General features: G+C 40.8%; 1 protein-coding gene across 2 annotated transcripts in view; it reads right to left on the bottom strand.

Annotated features, from left to right (window-relative positions):
* The window catches only part of STX7 (syntaxin 7), a 44,569-nt gene extending 21,097 nt beyond the window's left edge, over positions 1 to 23,472 (bottom strand). The window contains exons 1-3 of one of the 2 annotated variants that reach the window (XM_026504815.4): positions 23,342 to 23,446; positions 21,833 to 21,947; positions 16,903 to 17,053 (exon numbers count right to left, since the gene is read on the bottom strand). In XM_026504815.4, coding sequence (XP_026360600.1) covers positions 16,903 to 16,987 — 85 coding nt within the window. In that variant the 5' untranslated portion in view covers positions 16,988 to 17,053; positions 21,833 to 21,947; positions 23,342 to 23,446. Of the gene's footprint in view, positions 1 to 16,902; positions 17,054 to 21,832; positions 21,948 to 23,341 lie in introns of both variants that reach the window. The other variant, XM_026504813.4, reaches the window with a different exon arrangement.
* Positions 23,473 to 24,957: the final 1,485 nt, after the last annotated feature.

Raw genomic sequence — 24,957 nt, 5'->3', positions numbered from 1 at the left:
TCCAGGGACATCATTTTACATGACTGGTTGTTACACTTTTACAACAGGGTCAGAAATTATGGACTGCCTTGTACAGCCTTCGAGCTAAAAACAGTTGTTACATTTTTGAAGAATTAAGAAACAAACAACAAAAAAGAAGAATATGCAAGAGACCAGATGTGTCCACGAAGCCTAAAATATTTACTATTTGTCCCTTTACAGAAAAAGTTGGCTAACCCCTGTCCTAAATTAGTAAAAATTACTAAAACTTTGTGTTCACAAACCCTGACTCAGTGTTACTTCAGTACTCACTACGTTACTACACCAACGTGTACAATATTTAACAATGTTGCAAATTTTTCACCAACCAGGCATGTATACTTTCAGAAAGAATACATAATCAGTACATCACAGGTGCTGGCTTGATGGGTTGCTCTTTCACCTTAATTTAGAAACAGAATTACAGTTACCTCGTTGTCTAATGGCTGAACATTTTTGTAGGGTAACTGTTGTATTGCTACCACTCTCTTATTTTATTACTCTCCAGTTTTTCACGATCTCCTAGTTCTTTTTCTTCTGGCAGATTAGAACAGTAGGATAGTGGTCCATAGGCTCTTTTTGCCATACCCAAGTTGACCATGTTCAAAAATGCTGAGTAAAGATGAGCTTACAGAAAGGGAGACAAAATAAGGTCTCTGCGTAGATGACAAGCAGATTGGTGATACAAAAAAATTGATAAGCATTCCTAGTTTCTCCCAAGTCAGGTTCTTTATGGCTTCACTTCATTATCTAGTCTGGGGTATTGTAAATTCATAGGATAGTTATATTCACTTCTAATTGGCAGATGCCTAACTTCAAGGAAAAAAAAAACCCATGAAACATGAAAATTGAGGAACAAATTCTTTACATTACCATAAACAGTGTCCTGAAGAAAAATTCACCTAATACATGGAAGTAGGGTTAAATCCATATGCACTTCTACAAGAATACAATGAACAAATTATTTTTGGATGACCTGTAATTTTGAACTATTTGCACCATTATCCTTTTTGAGAGGTGACTTTAAAGAACACATAACATTTTTCATAACATAAAGAGAAGTCTATTTCCTACACACCCAAAATGGTGCATTACTATTTTCTCAGAAACAAAGCAGTCCCCTTTCTGGCTCTTACCTTCAGGGACGAAGACCCATTCTATTCCACATGGGTCTGCTGCCATCTAGTGGATTCCTTGGAAAAAAGGCTTCATCGCAAAGAATGTTTTGGGGGTTTTTTGGCCATAAAATCATAGGTAGGCAGCAGCTGGTACAGGGGCTATGTAATGTTCCAACCTGTCATAGTTCACTGGGGGTTTGGGGAGATGCTGTGTGACCAGTGAGAGCGGCCAGCATGCGGGGCACCTGGGCCGGCCCTACCAGGCACACAGAGCCTTCAAAGAATTACCTCCAGAAAACAGAATACAGCTATCTTCTAAACACTAAACATCTCTGTTGCTCAATCCCCCTGAGTAACTCTGAATTGTAATAACCAATCACGGAAAACAAGTAATAGTTAGGAAACCCCTCGGGTAGGTGATTCTGAGCCTCTCTGACTCAGCGTCAGTCATATCACACCGCAGAAGAAGTATAATGCTGACCAGCAAGCAGCCTTGGAGCCAGACGGCCGGACATGGAAACCTGACCTCACTTCTTCCTAGCTGCTGACCTCCGGCAATTTACCTAATCTCTCCAAGCTATAACTGCCTCAGTAGTCAAATGGAGAGAAAATCACCTCTTTCTCTGTTATGCAATTGAACTGCGAACCGTGTATATAAACACCTTGCACTGGATATTGTAAGAAAGAGCTCAATAAATGGGAGCTAATGGTGTGAAGTGGTTTATGTCTTTCTTCTGAAAGTCAGAAATGAACAATAAGAATATTCTTTTCTTTTTTAAGAAAGAGAGAGTGAGCATGCGAGCAAACGAGTGAGCAGAGGGGGGTGGCAGACGGAGAGAGAGAACCTTAAGAAGGCTCCTCGCTGATCGCAGAGCCCAACATGGCGCTCAATCTCAGGACCCTGAGATCACGACCTGAGCCGAAATCAAGGGTCAGGTGCTTAACTGTGCCACCCAGGGGCCCCAAAGAATATTCTTATTAATGTATCTTAGCTAACTAATGTGAACCATGCACTGAAACTACATCATCTCTGATATAGTTACAAGAACTGCAGAGATGATAATAAATACCAACTGACACAATAGTTATGTTCCATCATCAGAAGGGAAGAGTTAGCTGTTGCTAACACTGACAAGTACCTAGCAGTTGTGTACAAATCATATAATGGAAACTGAAGTAGAAAACAATGAAATGTTGAAAGAAACTAATTCTGTTTTAGCCTTCACTCTTTTCTCATCTGTCGATTAATCCCTCTACATGTTTTAAAGAATGGTTTGGAGTATTACAGGGGATGATACATATGAAAACATTCTGGAACGGCACAGACCTCTTTAAGAATGAAAGATGCTATTACTGGTAAGTTTACTATAATTCGAGTTAGAACCATTAGGTTAGGTTCATTACAGAGTACAAGGTGCACAGTATATCATTAAAAAAATCTTATCAGTGAGTTGAAAAAAAGTATCAACACAAAAAGGTTCTAAGGAAAAAAATTGAGTGAAATTACGCTATTTCATATATCAAGAAAAACCATGAGAAGTGTATTGTAATTCTAAAAAGCACTAGCTGGGAAAACCCCCAGAGAATCTGAAAGACAGCTACTAAAATAATTATGGGCTTTTTTCCAATATGCTCTCTATCTCGTGCTCTGTCTTGTGACCTGGGTAGGCAGCTTATCTTTTTTGTGGGTGAAAGAATTGAAGCAAACTGTGGAGAGGAAAAGGGGTAAGAGCGAGATGAAGGATCTTCCAAAGGATGAGTCTCGAGCTGAGACTCCGTGATGGAGTCTGTGCCTCCAGAGGCCAAGCGCACTGGTTGGCTGTGCTCTCCTTCCAGAATTAACCAGCACGCCGGCACCCACAGCCTCTTCCACAAAGCGATCTCGAACACTGAACAGATTTCATTTTAAATTTCTCACTGGTTTTTCTTCCCAGATATTTCAAAGGTAGGAAGGATATAGATTAACAAAGTAGAAATGTGGGGTATTTTAAAGCTACTGTAGATTAAAAGAGTTAAATTTGAGGGCATGGTATGTAAAAATATCAAGCCATGTGAAAACTGTACATAAACAATATTTTGGATTTCTAAAATGGCTGGAACATTACAAACTCTCTTAGCAAAGATATTCAGTGCTAACATTTTATCACATGGATCTACTCAGTTTACCTACTACTCTAGGGAGTCTAGAATCAGAACTTCTTAAAAATACATACATGTGGCCAAAAGCAACAGCAAAGAGCAGATCCTGAGTGGGAAGCCATATGGGTAGGGTAGGGAGTAAGGGGGGCTGCAGAGAGGTGTAAGGGAGGCAGAGCTCCAAGCTGTCAGCAGCGAGTACTCGCTTCCAGAAGAAGATGATCACACCCTGAGTGGGACTAAGAGCAAGGCTGACAAGGAACTGGCCACCCTCCTGGGAGAGGAGGAAGGAGGAGATCAGGCCATGCTGGGGACCCATGGGCTGCTGACTTCGAAAAGTACATCTTTCCTTAAGAGCAGACAGATGCCTCACAAAAAGACAGCTGTGCGTCTTGGGGCCCGCAGAGTGATGGGGGGCTCTGAGGACTGGAGGGGGAGGATCTTCCACACAAGACTAGGTTTTGAGAGGCAGAGGGGAAAGAAACAGTGCCTCAGGGCAAGACAGAGAGAAATGAGCCCCTGAACAGAAAGACAGCACTCCTCCCTTCACAGGACTCCCCTGCCAGGAAAACCAAACTCATTCCGCTGAATAACAGAAAAAGCACAGATAGAGCAACCACAAAAAAGGCCATAACAGTTATGGAAAAGAACGGCAAAACTCCCTTCGAAGAAAACACAGCAGGAAAAAATGTGGCCACACAGTGGATAGGGTGAAAATTATAGTCCAAAATAGCACCACAATTTTTTTTTTTAAACTCAATGAGGCAATTGCAATTTTAAAGTCAGGGCACAAAAAAACTCATAGACAAGATGGCTAGATAGTAGGCCTGGGGAAGGAGAAACTTGAGGAACTTAGGAAAGAAAAAGGCAAATTCAGAAGGGAACACTAGGTGACAAGGAACACAAGAAAGAATGGACACAGAGAAAGCCTCGACCCTGCCACCACTACCCAATACAGCTGAGATCACTTTGTGTTCTTTGGCCACGCCCCCTCACCTACTGACAGGTTGAGCTCCTGCCTCCATTCTCCCTGATTACAATACACATGTTGATGAGGACCCTTCCACCAATCTGGACTCAGTTCTTTGCACGCTCCTACCCAAAGACCTCGTTCCCCATCCACCTTAGTCACATGCTCCAACATCCTATCAAATGCTTGCTCAGTGCCAGTAACTGTTAACTCTTCTGCCATCTTACTCTCATGCGCACGATTTACAACCCACCACCTCCTGTATGTCCTACTCACTCCCACTGGTACCCTGGCTCCAACAAGCCTCTGACCTACCAGGACCTTCCATCCTCACACAGCCTCCCTGTCCTCCCATGTCTTCAATCGCCTCCTCACCCAACCTAAACTCTATGGTCAGTTATCATATTCACTCTCTAGAATAGATCCTCTTCCAGCCCTCTCTTCATTTATCTTAACCACTTGACAAATCTGGGACTCTGCTTGAGCCCAACACAGTGCCTCCCCTATTAGACCAATGTGCTGTACAGCATTTAATCTAACCTCTGTTAATCGACATTTTATCCTAAGACTATGTGTTTAAAAAAGCTGGGGAACTTATCACTTATGCTGAATTCACAAATGTATCCTTCTGAGTTCTACATATATCAAATAAAGTGTGATGCTGACTGCATGATAAAATTCTCAGATCTGTTTCTGCACTCCATTTATTTAAATGCTCAAAACCCTTGTTCTACCTGGAATAAAAACCCAAGTCCTTACAGTGGCCCACAAGGCCTCACCAACCCCATCCCAGCTCCTATTCTCCCCTCTCTGTGCTCTGTGCACACTGGCCTCCTCACCATTTCCCCAGTCCTGCTGCCACCACAAGGCCCTTGTATTGTTACTTCCCATCTAGAACATTCTTTCCCAAGATCCAGAAGATCTAGCTAGGATAATTAATGAAAAGTGGCTAAACTAAACAACAGATCTTCCATGTAGATGAAACGGCCTTATATTGTTGGAAGAAGATGCCATCCAGGACTTTCATAGCTAGAGAGAAGTCAATTCCTGGCTTCAAAACTCCAAAGGACAAGCTGGCTCTCTTGTTACAGGGTGATGAAGCTAATGACTTTTAGTAGAAGCCAGTGCTCATTTACCATTCCAAAAATCCCAGGGCGTTTAAGAATTATGCTAAATCTACTCTTCCTGTGCTCCAGAGATGAACAATGAAGTCTGCATGACAGCACATCTGTTTACAACATGGTTTAGTGAATATCTTAAGCCCACTGTTGAGACCTACTGTTCAGAAAAAAGATTCCTTTCAAAATATTACTGCTCAGGGGTGCCTGGGTGGCTCAGTCAGTTAGGCAATCAACTCTTGATTTCGTCAGGTCATGATCTCAGGGTCATGAGATCGAGCCCCGCATCAGGCTCTGAGCTCAGCACAGAGTCTGCTTGTCCATCTCCCTCTGTTCCTCCCTCCACTCTCTCTCAAATAAATGAAATCTTTAAAAAAAATATTATTGCTCATTGACAATGCACCTAGTCACCCAAGGACTCCGATGGAGAAGTTCAACAAGATTACTATTGTCTTCATGCCTGCTAACACAACACCCATTCTGCAGTCAATGGATCAAGGAGTCATTTCAACTTTCAAGTCTTCAGGAAGCAATTCCTCAGCCACTAAAGTTTTATCATGAAGTTGCAGCATTTCATACGGCTATAGCTGTCACAAATAGTGATTCCTCTGATGGGTCTGGGAAAAATAAATTTAAAATCTCTGGAAAGGAGTCACCAGTCTAGATGCCATTAAGAACATTCATGATTCCTGAGAAGAGGTCAAAACATCAACATTCACAGGGTAAGAAGTCAATTCCATCCGTTATGGATGACTCTGAGAGGCTCAAGCCTCTGGCGGAGGAAGAAACTACAGATGTGGCGGTCATACCAAGAGGACTAGGATTAAAAGTGGAGCCTGAAGATGGGACTGAATTGCTGCAATTTCACGATAAAACTTTAGTGGCTGGGGAGTTGCTTCCCGAAGAAAGTGGTTTCTTGAGATGGAATCTACTTCCGATAAAGCTGCTGTAAAGACTGCTGAAATGACAACAGAGGACTTAGAATATCACATAAACTTAGCTGGGCAGGGTTTAAGAGGATTCACTCCAATTTTTAAAGAAGTTCTGTAGGTAAAATGCTACAAAACAGCACCACACGCTACAGAGAAATTGTTCACGAAGGGAAGAGGCAACTGATGCCATAAACATCACCTTTGTCTTATTTTAAGAAATTGCCACAGCTGCCCCCCAACCTTCAGCAACCACCAGCCTGCTCGGTCAGCAGGCATCGACACGGATGCAAGACCCTCCAGGAGCAAAAAGATTATGACTCCCTGAAAGCTCAGATGATGGTCAGCACAGTTTAGCAATAAAGTATTTTTTAGTTAAAGCATATACATTGTTCCTTTAAACATAAAGCTACTGTACATTTAGTAGGCTACAGTATAATATAAATATAACTTCATATGCACTGGGAAACTGAAAATTTAACTTACTTTATTGGTCTGCAACCAAACCCACAAAATCTCCAAGGTATGCCCATAGTTAAAAGATACTAACTTACACGCCTTCTGAAGACTTTTGAATAAAGCAGGGTGTACTGCCAATACTATACAACTAAAATCACTGGATGTATTTGCGCCATCCTGCCCAGCTTTCCTCCTAAGCCCCAACAGCAAGACAGTGCTCTGGATATTCACAAATAAGCAGGCCTCAGGTGGATTTTTAGCTAACAGTTTTCATAGTGCTCACTAAGAAGATAATAGTCCACAGGCTAGGAAGGACTCTTGCTGATGTCTGTAGGCATTCTCTTGGACTTTAGATAGGACAACGACCAAGCTATCCCCAGGGAAGCAGCTGGCCATACTCACGATCTACCCCAACAATGGTTTCTTCAAACACTGACCAAGATAATGACACCGCAACAAGAAAAAAGCCCGGGAAAAATAAATGTACCAAAACTCATAGAACACTATTTTGTAAGACTTTTAGGTTCTTCCAAATAAATTAACAGGCAAATCAATTAATAACTGCTAAAAAAAAAAAAATCCAGTCCGGAATGAGTATAAAAGGTAATTACTCTTCAATGGAAAATATTACTCAGTAACTGGTGAAAAACAACATAAAAGAGTCAAAGACAGGAGGACAAGAATTGTCCAAACTATTACAGGAAACCCAAACTAAACAACCTAGCCTGACATCTGCTGTCTGGCTCCCACATCAACACGGAGCAACTAAGACGTACAGACAGGCAGCACCACAGGGCAGTTGGGAGGTTGTTACACAACTAACTACAAGGTTTATTTTAACGAAAGAGAAGCTACTCTGTGATACACAAATGCTAAGCACATTGAACATATTTATAGTGAAAAATCTAATAATAATTATAATGTTTTTATATAACTCGGTGTGGAAACGTACATAAGAATTTTTATCATATAATCAGCACCATACCTAATGAACACAGAACGCAGGAGGACTCACGTGTGGAGGCAGTATAAATGGTAAGTTCCCCACTTTTAAACATATAATCTTAGGATAAAATGTCTGTTAACAGAGGTTTGGTTAAATGATGTGTGACACACTCATATAATGGAAAAGTATTTGGCCAACATAGAAGACTAAAAAAGCAAGCAGAAAAAAAAAAGTATAGTATGACCTTGTTTTCAGAAAAAAGAGACAGAATATAATTATGTGTACATATCTCTGTAGCCATTAGATTCACGTTCCGTTATAAACAGCACTCATGTTCTGTCATGTAGGAAAAGCCACCGGAGAGGAATAAAAAAGTTGTCGCTCTGTTAAAGTTCTCTTGGATAAGGCATTAGTTCCCACACCTGTATCTATGCTGTGTCAGCACCCTAGGCATGAGGAGAATTACAGCAATGAGATCAAAGCTACTAAAGTTTTTCTGCTCAAGGGGAAAAGAATCCAATCAGATATTTTCAGATGTGTGATGTTAAAAGTAGATGTATCAAATAGCATCTTGGGGGGGAGAAAACAAGTTTTCATCTCTTTTTCCTCCATAAACCACCTTCCGATCCACCAATAGCCACCAACAGAATGCACCCCAGAAAAAAAAGAAACATCCCTAATTCCTGGGTAAATACATAGTTCCAGTAAATTTACTAATTTCTCAGGACTGGAGCTCTTTTTTAAAGAAAAGTTGGCCCTGGCATCAAAAAAAGAGAAGTCAATGATACTGCTTCCCTTTGGTTTAGTCATGTGTTGAGATGCAAAAACAAGGGTCCCCTTCACCAGACTCTAATGAAAAGAACTGTATTCATTCTCAAAAGTAACAAAAGGACTCACACGTTTATATAGACTTTATATTTCATCTCAAAGTCCTAGGAACCTTATGAGGACAAGAGGCCAGCACTGATCCTTTATAATAAATAAGGAAAGGACCCATACAGAATGAGAGCTAATTACAACACAATAGTATTTTTGCAACTCTAAACAAGTCCGTGTTGAACTATCTACAGGAGATAAATGATAAAAAATGAAACAATGAAGATTCAACATAAACATTTTCCAGTCACCTTCTCTTCAACTTTACAACACGGGTTTAAGTTCACACATTTTATGCCTCTCTAGAAGGTTCTGCTTTCCCAAATCCTCTGTAATGAACACACATGTAACCAAAGTTTTAAAGTTTTAAAGACATATGTTTAAAGACAAAGTTTTAAAAACATATGACATGTTATGCATATTTTAGCAGAAAACTTCGGCATTCATAAATGTGGCTGAGTAATATTTTATGTTACCAATGGATCTAATTCGTTCATTTTCCATAGGTTAACTTTTAGCCATTTTCTTTCTCTTTCAGATTATTCTTTTTAAAAAATACTCAAATGCCAGAATTCTCATTAGCATCAGTGGTAAGACTTACTATTTGTACACATGGGAAAATTTTATTTCAATGACTGTTTCTTTCTTTTTTTTTTTAAGATTTTATTTATTTATTTGTCAGAGAAAGAGAGCGAGCACAAGTAGAGGGAGCAGCAGGCAGAGGGAGAAGCAGGCTCCCCACTGAGCAAGGAATCAGCGACTCAATCCCAGGACCCCAGGGTCATGACCTGAGCTCATGGCAGAACTTAACCAACTGAGCCACCCAGGTGTCCCCTCAATGACTATATTTCATGGTCAGCTGCTTATATTTCTACTTATCAGTTTCCTTCAATTCATACCTTAATTAATTCAGACATGATTCACACCAGAATCCCTTGTGACTGCAACTCTCCCATCTTCTAATACTTAGAAATAATACACAAGTCTTAGTGGAACTCTAGCTGGTCTTGTAAAGACTATTTCAATTATGGAATTTTAAAAGTATGTGTTATGAATCCAGACATGGAAATTGGTCTCTTAGTAACAAAGAGAATAATCCTACATATGTTGGAAGAGCTTTCAAGATTCTTTAAAACTTTGGTTACAATTATAGCTTGTTAAAGTCGAAAGAGACCATAATCCAGTCCACAGAAAATATATGTAAGAAAATCACGTCCTAGGAAGGAAAGAGCTTACTCAAGGTCACACTGCTACCCAGATCTGATTTCAGGAAGTGTGCACACACTCACAGAGAGCTTGCTTAATTAGAAACCTTTCCTATCGTCTCGTTGATTTTCCTAACTAGGGATTCTAAAAAGTCTGATTCTAATCAGGGAATTGCAATATAAGTCACAATGAGATAGAACTACGGCTAACAGGGTAAAATTTAAGACTGTAAATGTCAAATGTTGGCAAGGATTTGGAACAAAATGAACTCTGATAACACTGGTTGGTGGGAGTACAACTTGGTACAACTACTTTTGGTACACAGCTAAACATACACACACCCTGTAACTCAGCAACTTAACTCTTAGGTACATACATGAGACAAAAGACCATGTGAAAATGTTCAGCATTGTTCATAATAGCAAAAAACAAAAACAAAAACCCAGAGACATTCCAAATGTACATAAACAATAGAAAGAACAAATAGATCGTGGTCTGGTTGAATATGGAATACTATACAATAATGAACACAATGACCTACAGCTACACGCAACAACACGGATGAACTGCGCAAACATAATGGGAGAAAGAAGTCCAACATAAAACGTAATACCTGACTCTATTAAAGTTAAGAAACTGGGAATATTCATCAGTCATGTTAGAGGTTTACCTTTAGAAAGTACGGAGTGGGAAAAACATGAGAAGGGCTTCGGGGGGCTGGTAATGTTCTACTTCTTCATATGTGCGGTGTTGTAACAGATGATTTATTGAGCTATACATTAATAACGGGTGTACTACTCTCTATATATTATAGTTCTATTTTTTAAAGATTACAAAAAGTCTTCAACCATGTGATGGATTTCTATATATTTATTCTGTTTCTTTCAAAAACATGACCTACTTCTGTGTGTTCTGGGTGTCCTGAATACATTTTTCTGTGTGCTTGCACAAGGACGAGTGGTCCAGTGAAAATATCCTACTCTGGTTTACCTTATGTAATAGGCTCAGCCATTTCAACTCACAAGGGTTGTTCATCCTTGTATTACACATCACTGGTAGGAGTTTGTTTTAAAGACAATACAGACAGATGATAAAGGGTAAATGGGTGTATATCTCATTTCCAGATGCTACTCATAGAAACATTACTTGTAAACATCTCAAGCCAAAGCTTGAGCATTAAGTGTAAGCACTTCTTTGATGCATAATGATCTTCTAGACCTGGGATAACAAATGCTTTTATTTACATGCCAACTCCAGTCTATTGGGAATGGTTGCCTGGAGCACTGGGTTGAGAAAGACTGGATGCCAGGGTAGGGCCATCAACAGAATATTGTCTATGCCATGGGCAAAAGATGGAGCAGTTGGGGCACAAACACCTTGCTGACTCGTGACAGTCATCTCATAGGATAAAAATATTTTCCTAATCAAGATCACATTGGGATCTAAATAACTTTCCTCGTTCTTCCACCTCCACCCCCACCCCTGCCCCACTGTCTTACATTCGATCTGTCAATAACATTCCATATTCAGGAAAATTTTCAAATAAATAGTTCCATTAAGACAAAAAAATATATATTTTCTTTACTATTTTAAATGCTCCACAGAGTAATCCCTAACAAAGTTCTAGTCTGTTAAGCTTACCAGTCATTCTTAAAAAGTCATGTTAATATAATCTATTTCTATTTTATATTTACGTATTCACAATATTTAAATATTTCATTTAACATAAATTATATTATTGTAATACAGTTTAAGTAATTCACTAATAAAGCAAATTGAGTAAGACTACAAATTATTTTTAACAAAAAGTATCTTAAAACAAAAAAAAGCTTAAAAATATCTTGTTTCATCTATTCTACTCTTTGCAAAACAGAACTGCCAGAATATAACACTAGTTAAAGAAAAAATTCTTATCTTAATAAATGTTATTCTTGGGTCTCTCCAAGAATCAAAAATCTCTTTGACTGCTATTTTCTTTTTTGGTATAAACCATACAAATTAATATTTTATAAGTTTTCACTGATCTTAATCGAAACTAATATGAAAATAAACTTTTCCCACTGCAATATTTAGGAAGACCTCAGCTTTAGTTGAACAGATGCACATATTCTAACAAGGGTATTACCTTACTTATAGCATCTTTGCTTTAGATTTCTTTTGTACAGCTAGATAATTTGTACTGACACAAATCTAAAAGATGCAAATGCAGTGTGAAGAGAAACACCTAAATGTGGTGCAAAGTACCATCCTATTTAATCACATCCAGTATTATTAGCACTAGCAGATGGGGAAAAATGAACTGAAATTTCACACTTCTGCCTTTCACTTCCACGTGATTTCTTCATATCCGTCTCGGTGATGCACACGGGGCAGGTTAGGTCTTTAACAATAACTAACTCTACCTCATCTAAACTTCCCTTCATTCAGACACTGAATCTCAGAATTAGAAAAAATACATAGTGATGATTGGTTTCACTAAATTCATGACCCCAAGTCTCAAATGAGTACTCAACCTGCCAAACAACCCTTCATTCTGAGGTATGTCAATCCTCTCCATTGTCAAAACTACAACTAATCACTTTCTCTTCTTTCCATAAACTTCCCACAGCCTTCCATCCCGTTCTCTGTCTAATGCCTTTGCCTCCTATTTCACTTAAAACCAGCCCACTCAGACAGGAACTCCTCCATTTTTGCCCACCATGTTTACTGTCCGCGCCACACTCTGCCTGGGCTCTGTACAGTGGTTGAGAAGCAAACTGGGCACTGGTGACCCATTCCCCTCCCCCTCTCACCTTCAGAGACCTTTCTTTTGCAATTATACTCTCACTAGACACTCTCTTGTGTAGTGGAAAAATGCAACCTTTTCTTTGACCCTCTTTCTACTTAATGGTAGAATCTTCCAGTTACCTACTAAATACTGATTTTCCCCTTCTTAAGTGGAGCAAGCTCCAATTTTAGTGAGCATAGTGCTATCCAGCCTTCCTGGCAGCTAGGTGTAGCCATGTGACCATATGTAAACTCTGGTCAATGATACAAGCAGAGGTAAGCAGGATTCTAGGAAGTCTCTTTAGCTGAAAAAAGGTCAGTCCTTCTCTCTTCTTTTCTCCATCTACACTCAGAACATGAATATGAGACCATTCTTTTCTTTTCTTTCCTTTTTTTTTTTTTTATAAGATTTTATTTATTTATTTGACAGAGAGAGAGACAGATGGGGGAGCAGAGGGCAGAGGGAGAAGCAGGCTCCTCGCTGAGCAAGGATGCGTGGCTCGAGCCCAGGACCCTGAGATCATGACCTGAGCCAAAGGCAGACACTTAACCTACTGCGGCACCCAGGCAGCCCTGAGACCATTCTTTTTGAAGTGACCAGTTTGCCAGATCCAATTCTCTGCTTTTTAGTCTCTTGGCAGCATTAGACACAGATGATGCCTCACTTGGTCTTGAAACAATTTTGATTTCTGGAAATCCACCAGATCCTGATTTTCTTCTTACTTCACTGGTCACCCTGATTCTTTATGCTTTCTCCCTGCCTTCCTGACTTCTACATGTTTTAATGCTCCAGCTCTCTGCTCTTACTCCTTTGTGGTTATTTTAGACCTATGGTTTCAAATACCATTTATTCTCTGATGACACTCTGATCTCCAAATTCATATATCTAAACTAGATATTTGACATCTCCGCTTAGATGTTTAAAAGACATCTCAAACTTTACTTGACCAAAACAAAATTCTGTTTCTGAACTACAGTCCTTCCCCACCTCAGTATATACTTACCACCATGCACTCGGTTGCTCAACGCGAAAACCAAGGAGCCACCCTGGACTCCCCTCTCTCTCTCTCAATCCACCCACATTCGTCAGCAAGTCTTGCTGACACTGCCTCCAAAGAACATCCATCAGTTCTCTCTGTCCCCATTGCCACCACGCTGGTACAAGCCAACATTTCCCTCACCAGACCTCTGTGATGGCCAACGTGTCCCCTCCTCAAATTCCCCAAAGTCTTCTTTCTAAGCAGCGGCAGCCAAAGCAATCTTTCCAAAGCACAGATCTGATTGTGTGTCCTTCTTCTTAGAATGAAATCTAAACTCCCCCGACAGCCTCCAAGGCCCAGGATGGCCTGCTTGGCCTCCTCTCTGATTTTATCTCCAGCCACTCTTGCCCCAACTGCTGTGTTTCAGCCACACTGGGCTTCTCTTTCTTGCCTATTTTCTGAACACCCCAAGCTCTGGACTGCTTCAGGATTTTAATACCAGCTACTGGCTGCTTCTAAATGCTCTTGTCCTTTATCTTCTCATTCTCGGGCCCTTCTCATGCGCACTTAGGGGACCATCTCGGCTAAGGAAGCTTCCCCCCCGCCCCCCGTCCCAGGCACCTGCTCTCATAGCACTCTCATTTTCATCACAGGACACTATGTGGTTCATTAATGTTTTTTTTTTTTTTTTTTTTTACTTTTTAAAAAATTTTATTTAAGTTCAATTAATTAGCATATAGTGTATTATTAGTTTCAGAGGTACAGTTCAGTGATTCATCAGTTGTACACAGCATCCAGTGCTCATTATATCACGTGCCCTCCTTAATGCCCATCACCTGGTTACCCCACCCTCCCATCCCCATTAATTTTTTTTTATCATTGGTTTCTTCTTACGCTATAAACTACATGAGAACAGGCCAGAACAGGCCCTTGGGGATCTTGCTTACTTTTGGACTCCCAGGGTCTGGTACCATGACTAGCAAGCAGTAGGTGCTCAATAAATTATTCGCTGAACCAATAGAGAGAGAATATCCTAATTACAAGTCACTCAGTCTGAACCATTACTCCAGTATTTAAACCTCTTACTAACAGACCTGAGAAATAGTATCTGACCACCATATGCTCATCACTTAGTAACAGGGACTGCACTCCTGAGCGTGGCAATTCCATCCCTGAATAACTAGTATTATTCAAAAGCCCTAGTCTTCTGGAGCTGAAGTCTGGCTACCGTTGCTTCTATTCGTTGGTGGAGACCTTCATGATCGTGTAGAATACCTTTCTTAGTACTTTACACAAGACAGTGTTTCCAGTATTTGAAGGTGGTGACTGTAGCTTCTCATGGCTAAACAATCCTAGTCTTTTTTTTTTTTTTAAAGATTTTATTTGTTGAGAGAAAGAGAGGGGGCCTGTGAGCAGGGGAAAGGGCAGAGGGAGGGAGAGAGAGACTCTCAAGCAGACTCCACACCCAGCATGGAGCCTGATGCAGGGCTCGATCTCATGACCCTGAGATCATGACCTGAGCCGAAATCAAGTCAGATGCTTAACCAACTGAGACACCCAGGGACCCCAGTCCTAGTCTTCTTAACCCCTTTCCACAAGGCAGAGGTGTGGGTCCTACCACCACACTCCCCCACACTCCAAAACTGTCCTGAATCACAGAACGCAGTCACATACTTAGTTATCAGTTATACCATGAGTATGCAACTCTGGCCCAACGTATCACTTCTCATCCAGTTGTATCAACTGATCTCTTTCTCAGGGGACATGACTTAACTCTTACCTCCTTCCAGTTCAAGCTTGCACATCATCTCCAACCTGTGTATCTATCATACCACCGGATGCTTACTGCCTCTATAATCTCAGCCTACACTCATTCCTCCTGCTCCTCCCAGCCTTCCTAACATGTTCACCTTTCCCAGCACAAAAGACCTGCCCTGTCCTCTGGAGGAAGGCCTCCTGGCCTCCTTTCTTACATAAAGGTCCTGATTTTCCCACACATGTAAATTAAAATTATAACCTCTCTTAATTTTCACACATAAGCGTGAGGCAGACCAGCACTACTTCTAAGAAAGAAAAATATCTTGTTTTCTTTGCCTTTTACATTATACCACTGTGCATAGGGGCACTTTCTTAGAACCATCTATAATCTACTTTTATTCCTTTTGCCTCCGAAACATGCTGACATCTCACTGAGATCATTTGGGTAGAGTAGTAACTTCTGGGAAGTTAATGATTAGATAAGAAAACATGGTTTGGTCATCTGAAAATGTTCTTTATTTTCACACTGCGTTAACACATTCTGGTACGGAGAACAGGAGACTTAACAAAGTAAGCTACAGAATAATGCTGTATTGGGGCGCCTGGGTGGCTCAGTCTTTAAGCGTCTGCCTTCGGCTCAGGTCATGATCCCATGGGATCATGATCCTGGGATCGAGCCCCCCATCAGGCTCTCTGATTACCGGGAAGCCTGCTTCTCCCTCTCCCACTCCCCCTGCTTGTGTTCCCTCTCTCGCTGTGTCTCTGTCAAAAAAATAAAATCTTAAAAAAAAAAAAAAGAATAATGCTGTATTAACATACTCTAAAAAAAGAGTTCAGGTAATGCCCAAAGGGCCAAAATACCCATCACCACAAGGTGACTAGAATAATCCACATATATGATTACCTATGATTCAGAAATGAAATGTAAAACAAAAAAACTTTAGGCTCAAATCTGCTACAATGATCTTTTAAACAATTTATCTATCTACCTATATATATCCTAAGGAGTAATAATTTCCAATAAAATGCTGCACGGGATTGGTCTACTAGGACTGTTTTTGGTAGATGTAGCATGGGTAGTCTGTGGGAACTCTGAGAATTATCTTCTAGATCTGTCTCAATGGATTAAAATGTTGCCTCATTAGTTACTCCCTGCTCTTTAATAAAGGACCATGTATTATTCCCTTCACAAAACTTTATTTTTAATAAATGTAAACCCTTCTTGGTGCTCCCCAGTTCCAATCCTATGGGATTTAATCAACAAGTCTCTTTCATCCAGAACCAGATGATTTTAAAGCAAATATAAATATATATCCTTTTAAATCTTTATTTCATTAATAAAATAATGTATTATGTGCACGGCACTCTACAGAAAAATGCAGCAAGTATTATCTCTTCTAATGTAATTATCTCTCATATTCACCCTAAAGAGTTCTAGCCTTCCTTTTTTCTCAGGTTTTGTTTTGTTTTGTTTTGTTTTTAATTTTAAGAGTTCTAGCCTTTTAAAATCTGTTTTTAGAGGACTGCTCCTCCCTCTCTCAGTCACTGGAGTTGTCCTGTTACGAACCTCCACGTTCAGTTAAGAACTGAAAACAGTGAAGTCAACTTAAATTTCAACTTACAACATTGTGTGATCTTCTGGATGTTAGAAGAGATGCGCTGGGCCAGCAGAGCAGGGTCACCACCAACTCCCGGAGTGTAAGACATAGCTGATTTGCTTATTCACTAATTTCATCAGACGCTGGCGGGCTGGGCAGTTTTCTAAGCAGTCACCTAAAAAACAGAAGTTACATAATTGTACTTTTAAAGTTATTGGCCTACATTTTCCAAATTACCAAATATCAATCTGGGAGGTTGATTAACCCAACAGGGTTGAAATACAGCAAAGGGACACATCAAACAGTAAAACTCTCATGGCTATCAAAAATACTGGCCTTTTAAAGAACACAGTCATGTTAAACAATTATAATAAGGTTCAAATTGTACATTCCCTTTGAAAACTTTGATCTAAGGAAGAGTTACCAACTCCCTTTTCTGTGTATAATCTTAATTGTTTGTATATTTTTCTCCTTAACTAAACTGCAAGCAACTATGAAGCAGGGCCCACATGCTATGTACCTTTCTTTCTCCAACATTTAAACAATTCCTGGCATATTTATTATGGTATATAGACTTCATATTTACATATTTATTAAATGGTATATAGACTTCAGGGTGTTCCCCAGAAATGTCACTGTATCTAATTTAACACACACAGGAACAGCTTAGGAACATAGGACTTACGGGTCTCTGATTTTAACAGGAAAGGTCAACTTTGAGAGAGGCACAGCCGACAAGGGAGGAAAAAAAGGAATGCTCCATAAAACGCTCTTCACACCTTGCCACCCGAGCAAGGAGAACAGCTCTCCTCTTCCAGAAGCTGGCATCAGGACAGGAAGCAAAGCTCGGGCACGGCCACAGGAAGGAGGCAAGAGGGAGTTCTCTTTCTCCGTCCACACCACACCACATATGTCGTCAGGGTTTCCAAAGAAAGATGGAAAGGGTGTCCCCGCATACAGGACTGGGCACAGCAAAGACTCAACCTCTCAACGACCCCACCCCCATCTTTTCACGAAGTGCACAGACTGCAGCCAAGCTGTAGGCAGGCAATCTGTAAACCAACTCTCTACTGAGAGTCCGCTACATGACCAGCATCAAATGAAGCACTGGGGGGGGGGTGGGGGGGCAAGCAAACAACACAACAAAGGTGAAGAGTCTGCTCAATTTCCGTTTGTCATTTAGGAGAGCGGAGAGACTTAGTAAGTTAAAACAACAAGAGCAACATAAATCAGCAAAAGGTCATGTGCCAGGAAAAAGTGAGAGGTTAGGAAAAGGAAATTTCACTACTGCCCTTATCTAGAAAGAATTTATGAAACAGAAACAGAAGAAGTGACGACCTGGGCATGACTGGTACGGAAAATGACAAAGGCAAAGATGTGAAGCCTGGGATGGGTAGACCCAGAACGTGTGTACAGGGCATGCGCAGTGTGTCATTTCTGAAGGCAGGGGTGGAAGCCAGTCTACCTGGGAACAGATGATTCATGGCTGGGACAAGTGGGAGACAACACGAAAAGAGAGAAATGACCCAACGTTTATTGCCCAAGTGTGAAATGAAATACATTTCACATAGATTGTCTAATTTAATTTTTAAGGCCTCCCCTCTAAAGTAGATAATAGCAAATAAACCTTGAGCAAAGTGGGGCTTATAAAGATTAAGTAACTGTAAAGGTAATCCAACCCACCTCCCATGTGGAGGCGGGGTTTAATCCCAGGGTTTGGGTTCCAAAGCCACCCATGAGTGCTACCATACAAAACTAATGTCACGGAAGAGGGGGGTCATGGAAGAGGGAGGGCCCTGAATGCTAGGTTTAGTTTTAATATGTTGCAATAAGAAATCACTGGAGATTCTTGGTAGGGGAGAAGAGGGCACAAGGAAATGTGCGTCTTTGTTCTTAAGGTCAGTGCTGGCAGGACGTACACCTGTAGAACTGTGGAGACGGGCAGAACAGTACTGGCTCCATATCTGAAACTCTGGTGCAATGTGAAAAGTCCCTGACCACCCTGGAATTCCTGGGAACTTTTAGATGCTCTCCATTCATCCTTCATTGATGCACAGGCCCACTTTACCTATTCTGGGCCCTTCAGATCTCACCTAGTCCTACATAGACCTAACTCTCAACTCAGACAGCAGAAGTGCTTCAGCAGGGGGGCAGACAGCCTTGGACTTGGGCCTGCAGCCACCTGAAGAGCTGGGGCCCAGACAGAACAAGACTGGACCTGGGGAGTCAATGAAACCAACACTATCACACACATCCTACAAAGTACCAATGAAATCTCTAAATTCTGCATCTTGTTTTCAATAAAAGCTTGAGATATAATTCACGACTGTATGATTTGCCCATTTAAAGTGGACAATCCTGCATATCAAAACTAATACAACACCGTATGGTAACTGTATTGGAATTAGAAGTTCAAAGAACATTAAAAAGTGTACAATCCTATGGTCACTTTCCGTGTCGCTGCAATCTCTCCCACTGTAGGCATAATCTATAATAATAATCTATAATAATCTATAATAATATAATCTATATTATATATTATAATATATAATATAATCTATATTAATATATTATATATAATTTATTATATTGATATAATAAACTTTAATAAATAAATAAATAATAAATAAATAAATAAATAATAAATAAAGTAATCTACTTTATGTCTTCATGGTTTGCTATTCTGTACATTTCCTATGAATAAAACCACACAATGTGTTCTTTCATGACTGGACTCTTTTTCTCAGCATGTTGCCAAGGTCCATCCATACTGTAGCATGATCAATAGATCTTTCCTTTTCATTGCCAAATAATATTCCACTGATGGATAGAGGCAATTTTCTTCCGGCTCACTGACAGCTTTCTTTTTCCTTTCCCTCATCAACCAAATCTCTAGAAAAACTGGCTCACTGCCAACACAAACAATAAATGAGGAAATGTTTCTCATTTACTGTCTTCAGGAGGCTCCTCCCTCCACATACATAGTATTATAGCACTTCCCTTAACCCTCGAAATTCATGAGAGCCTAACCTAAGCCCTCTCCCTGTTTTTTTTCAAGGCCCCCTCTTTTCCTCTTCAGAGAATCAATCAGTTAGCTTTAAACACTACCAGTTTTCCTCATCCCTCTACTCAAGCAACTAAATTCTTGAAAGTTCCTGCTGTTGAGATAACTGGGCTTCCTTCATCCAAAGAGCTGCTGCCACTGGATTGGCTGGAATCTCCTTAGAGAAAGGGCACCGCAGTTATCACCTCAGCTCTGTGTTGAGTGAAGAATGAGAAGAAATTTGCAAATGATGGAAGACAAAGATACATTAAAAGTCAACAAGATTAATAATGGCTAACTTACATTTCCAAAGCATTGTGCTTAGGACTTTTACATTTATTTTCTCAGTTGATTCTTACAACAAACCTCTGAGGTAGGTACGCTTGTTATTCTGTTTTTTCACATGAAGATACTGAGGGATAACAAGAATAAGTAACTTGCTTAATCTAAGAGCTAAAATTTGAAACTACATTTTATAGTCCGTATTTTTAAAACACTAAACACTTCAACATATAACAAAAATTCAGGATAGGTAAACTCACTCAATTAAAAAAAAAAAACCAACAAATTTACCAGCTTTCTGCAGACTCTGCTTTTAGGATGAGGAACAGACCTGGAATAGCTACATGAGTAGATCAAGGTAACACAGCTGAACAGCTTAGTCCTTTTCTCTCTTATTCTGCTAATAGTGATCTCTAGGAGACAACAATGGTTGGCCCTTCTGATGATGAAATATGAGAAATAAAGGAGCCAAATCACTAATTTACTGCAAAAATATATATACATAAAGACTACAGTTACAGCTAACTATAAAATGACTTAAAAGTTTATGATCTTTGCATGTAGACTAGAATCAACCAAGTTACTCTGACAGCTGCTGTCCACATCAGTCTCCAGCACCTATCCCAGACCTAACAAGCACCAATGAACTCTTGATGAGTATTTTTGAAAGCTCATTCAGAATTCTTAGTTTTATTGCTCAGAATAACAATAACTCTATCTATACCTGCTCTATCAAGTATTCAAATACCACATGTGAGGCCAGTGGCTTGTACAGCTCTTGTATAGAACATTCCCATCACAACGTGAAGTTCTATTGAATAGTGCTTATGTAGACATCTCAACAATTACCTTTCTATGAAAATATATAAACAGTCTAAAGGGAAAGAAGGAAAGAGAGGATCAAAGTGCAATACTCTTAATGAAGATAGTCTCAAGACTTTCTGTAGAGCACAAATAACAAAGGGAACTGTGAAATCTTAAGTGTCAAACACTACCCCCAGGTACTACTACTGGACACCCCGCAGAATCCCAAGACTCCTAATAAGCATAAATCTCACGCTCTATAAATCAAGCATGGACAGAGCAACAGAAATAGTCAGTTTCACTTTCTTACTTGTGAGAACTAGCATAAAACACTGGACTTTCCTCCACCCCATGCCCCAAAATGTAAGCTCCCATGGGGGCAAGGTTTTGTCTGTTTTGTGTGCTACTCTAGTCTCAGTACCTGGTTATATGATGGGTGCTTAATAAATATAGGTAGACTGAATGAATAAATCCACCTATTTCCTATAACACATACCTAGTCTGAGGATAAATATTTGCCAATCCTAAGACATTACATTCCAGTGTCTTCTTTCAGACCTGAATGTACTGGGCTAATTATTGCCTTAGGGTCTTTGCTGAGTGTCACTTCTTATCCCTAGAAGGCTTTCCCCATGATCTCCACGTGACTGGCTCCTTTACCCCAGCAAAGTCTGACTGCATGCTGACGAGTCTTTGTTGAATACTTGGATCTGAAATGAGAAGTCACCACCCCTGCCACTCTCCCTTGATCTATCTTCCTTTATCATAGTGCTAATCACCATTTAAAATGATCTAGGCAGTAAATTGCTTATTATCTATCCTTACCTCGGTGATATAAACACAAGACGACCTTGTCAACCTTGCAGAATCCACAGTATCAGGTGCACAGATGTTCCATGAATGTGAAGGCAATCATTCTAGGCACGGGAGCATTCTCTATCTAAACCAAATTAACCGAATTCTTGAGCTCAGCATCTTCCATCTGTTAAACTATTATACTATTTGGTTTTACTCACAATACCAAGGATTATTTTTCACCCTTCCATACACCAAACTTTCAAGTTAAATGTAATCGTGGCAAACTTTACTCAGACTTACTGCTGATGTTTTATAGAATTTATTTTTCCACCCCCAGCACTCAGCTAAAATTTGATATCCTAACCAAAACAAGAAAATGTTATGGGGAGCAGCAGAAGTAAAATATCTGAAGAAAAATGATGCAGACATCAATGAGGTGCTATGATATCACATTAACTTCTACAAAAAGTTTGAAACGAGCATAATTCTTAATTAGTCACAGTCTTCAGACAAACTTCTCAAAGCGGACTTCAAAGCAGAGGCCGTCCACATCACAAGACACTGCTGAACATTGCTAAGAAGTCTCTGCCAGGGTGAGGCTAAGGCTGCTTCCAGAAGAAACCTCCACCTGCAACATTACTCAACAGGCACAGCACTTCATAATCATTTTCTTCCAGATTCTGCCCAAGTTTTAAATTATACATAGATATAGTCAAAATACACTGATCTGAATTTAACAAAAATTAATGTATGTACAGAAGAGCCAAGCAAATACAAGAAACTTGAGAGGAAAAAAATACAGCATTTGACCAGAAAGGTAATGTTATTCTTCTCTTTGTGTCTGAATTTTAAAAAAGTAACAACCTAAAAAACAAGGAGTGGGTGGGGGTAGGGGAGTCTTGAAAGACTTTATGTATTTGTAAAGGTCCTTATGTAAGCCAATTAATGACATGTACTGAGATCAAAGAAAGTGAGCTTGCCTTCCAGCCAGACAGAAAACCAACTACAGTGAGCCTCCGAATAAATGTATAGGGTTCCTTTACTACAGCCATCTATTCTCAGTTCCTCTGTATTCGGGAAGAGAACTTTAAAGTGTGTTTTCTAACTCCATGAGTCGCAAAGAGGAAGAGGTCACTTGTCCCGCTCCAGGCAGAAGCAGGATTCCCGAGCTCCGCCCCAGCGGGGCCCCGCGCCCGCCCCGCCCGGGTGCGCGCAGCCCGCCGGTGCACCGGAGCCAGCGCCCCGGCCGGGCTGCTGCGCGGCGAGGCGGGCGCGGGGCTGGCGGGGCCGGTAGGGCCGGCGGGGCTGGCGGGGCCGGTAGGGCCGGCGGGGCCTGCCTGACCGGGGGCGTGGGCAACGGTGGTGCTCCGGGGCTGGGGCAGCGCCCGCCCTCCGCCTCCCGACCACAGCCGCAAAGCGCAAGGCGGCGGCCACCTGACAACGCGCACAAACAAGGAGGCGCGGCAGCCGCGGGGACTTCGCGCCTCTGGGCCGCCGGGCCAGGGACCCCTTCCCCTCCCCCGAAACTGCTCTTACCCCAACCTCCTCGGCTTCCTCCTCCTCCTCTGGCCGCGGGCACCCACGGGCCCCAGAGCCCCCAGCTACGATTCTCAGCTGATGGGCGGTGGCACTGGGACGCCCAGTGCGCATGCCTGCAATACAGATCTGGGAAGGAGGCGGGGCTCGCTCCCCTCTCGTTGGCCGGCGGGATCGAGTGACAGCCGTACTGCCCCGCCCCCTCTGAGTCTAAGCTAAGGAATAAGGTACCAAGAAAATTGCAAGGGAGGTGTTTTTTTGAGGCCTCGACTTACGGCCAGCGTCCAAAAAACAAAGAGGAGGAATGGAGAGCATCTGTCCTTATCGGGTGATGGCGGCCTCTCTAGACTCGTGTCTTCAGCCCGCCCCATCAGGTCCTGCCCATCCTGTCCTTACTCTGCAGTGGAACGTCTTCACAGCTCCACTAAAAAATGCTAACGCAAATATGCAATCCTAGCAGGAACAATGATAGACTAAGTGAAGAGTCACCTTCGTGTGCCCATTTAGTATACGAGTTTTCATAGCACAAAAAGGTCGTTCTAAGCATCCTTGAAGGTTAGGGAGTAGTTTTAACAGGGTTTGAAAAGAACAGAGAATGTTTTGATGGTGAATATTTGAACAATGTAATTGTTAGATAAAAGCATCGGTTGCTTTGGGTGAAAGAAATACTCAGCAAATTAATTAGAAGATAGAATGGCTTGGCCTTTGCCTGTATTAAGGCAACACTATTATTCTGAAAGGATCATCAGAACATGAAAGGTCCAGATGCACTCAGGTGAAAGAAAACCAAAACCAGAATATTTTGAATCGGTACCACCTGAGCAAATTCTAGGTTACTTAGTAGTATACATACATATGTACCTAAGTGAGTGAGGTCAGACAGGAATAAGAAACACAAGGGTCTCTCAGTTTATTTTTAATTGTTCTGCTTTTAACAGAAAAATGGGAACAAGAAATATTTCCTATTTCACATCTTTCCTCAAGAAAACTACAGTGCAAGTGTTTTAATAAACAGCAACTTATATTCTGCCTGTAAAAAGGGAGGAATAGAGTAGGCATGCTGGCCAAGCAGAAGGAATTCATCCCATCTAAAGGCAGCATGATTCAGTTAACACCAATTGTACTTTTAGGAAATTCAGGTTTCTTTGTGAAATCCCTTTTTTTTCAATATTTTTAAATTTTTATAAAACATTCTGTTGTCAAATAAAGTAGGTGTTTCAGCTTCTGTAGTAGGCAATCGTTTCAAACATAGAGTATAAAAAAACAAACAAAAAAAAAGCTGGAGGGGGCCTTACAGGAAATCTAGCTCTAATTCCTCACTTAGGAAGTAAATTAAGGAAACTGAAAACAAAAGAAACTTCATCAAAAGTACACAAATAATTATGAGCAGCATAGGTCCAGATGACTTAATTCAGAATCTTTAGTTCTTCCTGTCATGTCATCCACTTAGCCAATATTTATTGAGAAGCTGCCATGTGCCAGGTACTATTTCAGGAGCTGCAGGTATCAAGATTTGTGGGGTGTATAGTATTTTCCCTCAAGGAACGCAAGGAGTGAGATCCTTCCCAGGATACTGTAAGAAATACTGTGATAAAGATTTATACACAACATGGCGG

Source organism: Ursus arctos, unplaced genomic scaffold (assembly GCF_023065955.2).
Source record: "Ursus arctos isolate Adak ecotype North America unplaced genomic scaffold, UrsArc2.0 scaffold_13, whole genome shotgun sequence".
NCBI classification, from domain to species: domain Eukaryota; kingdom Metazoa; phylum Chordata; class Mammalia; order Carnivora; family Ursidae; genus Ursus; species Ursus arctos.
Note: the sequence above shows the minus strand (reverse complement) of the source record. Positions and strands in the feature narration are given on the sequence as shown.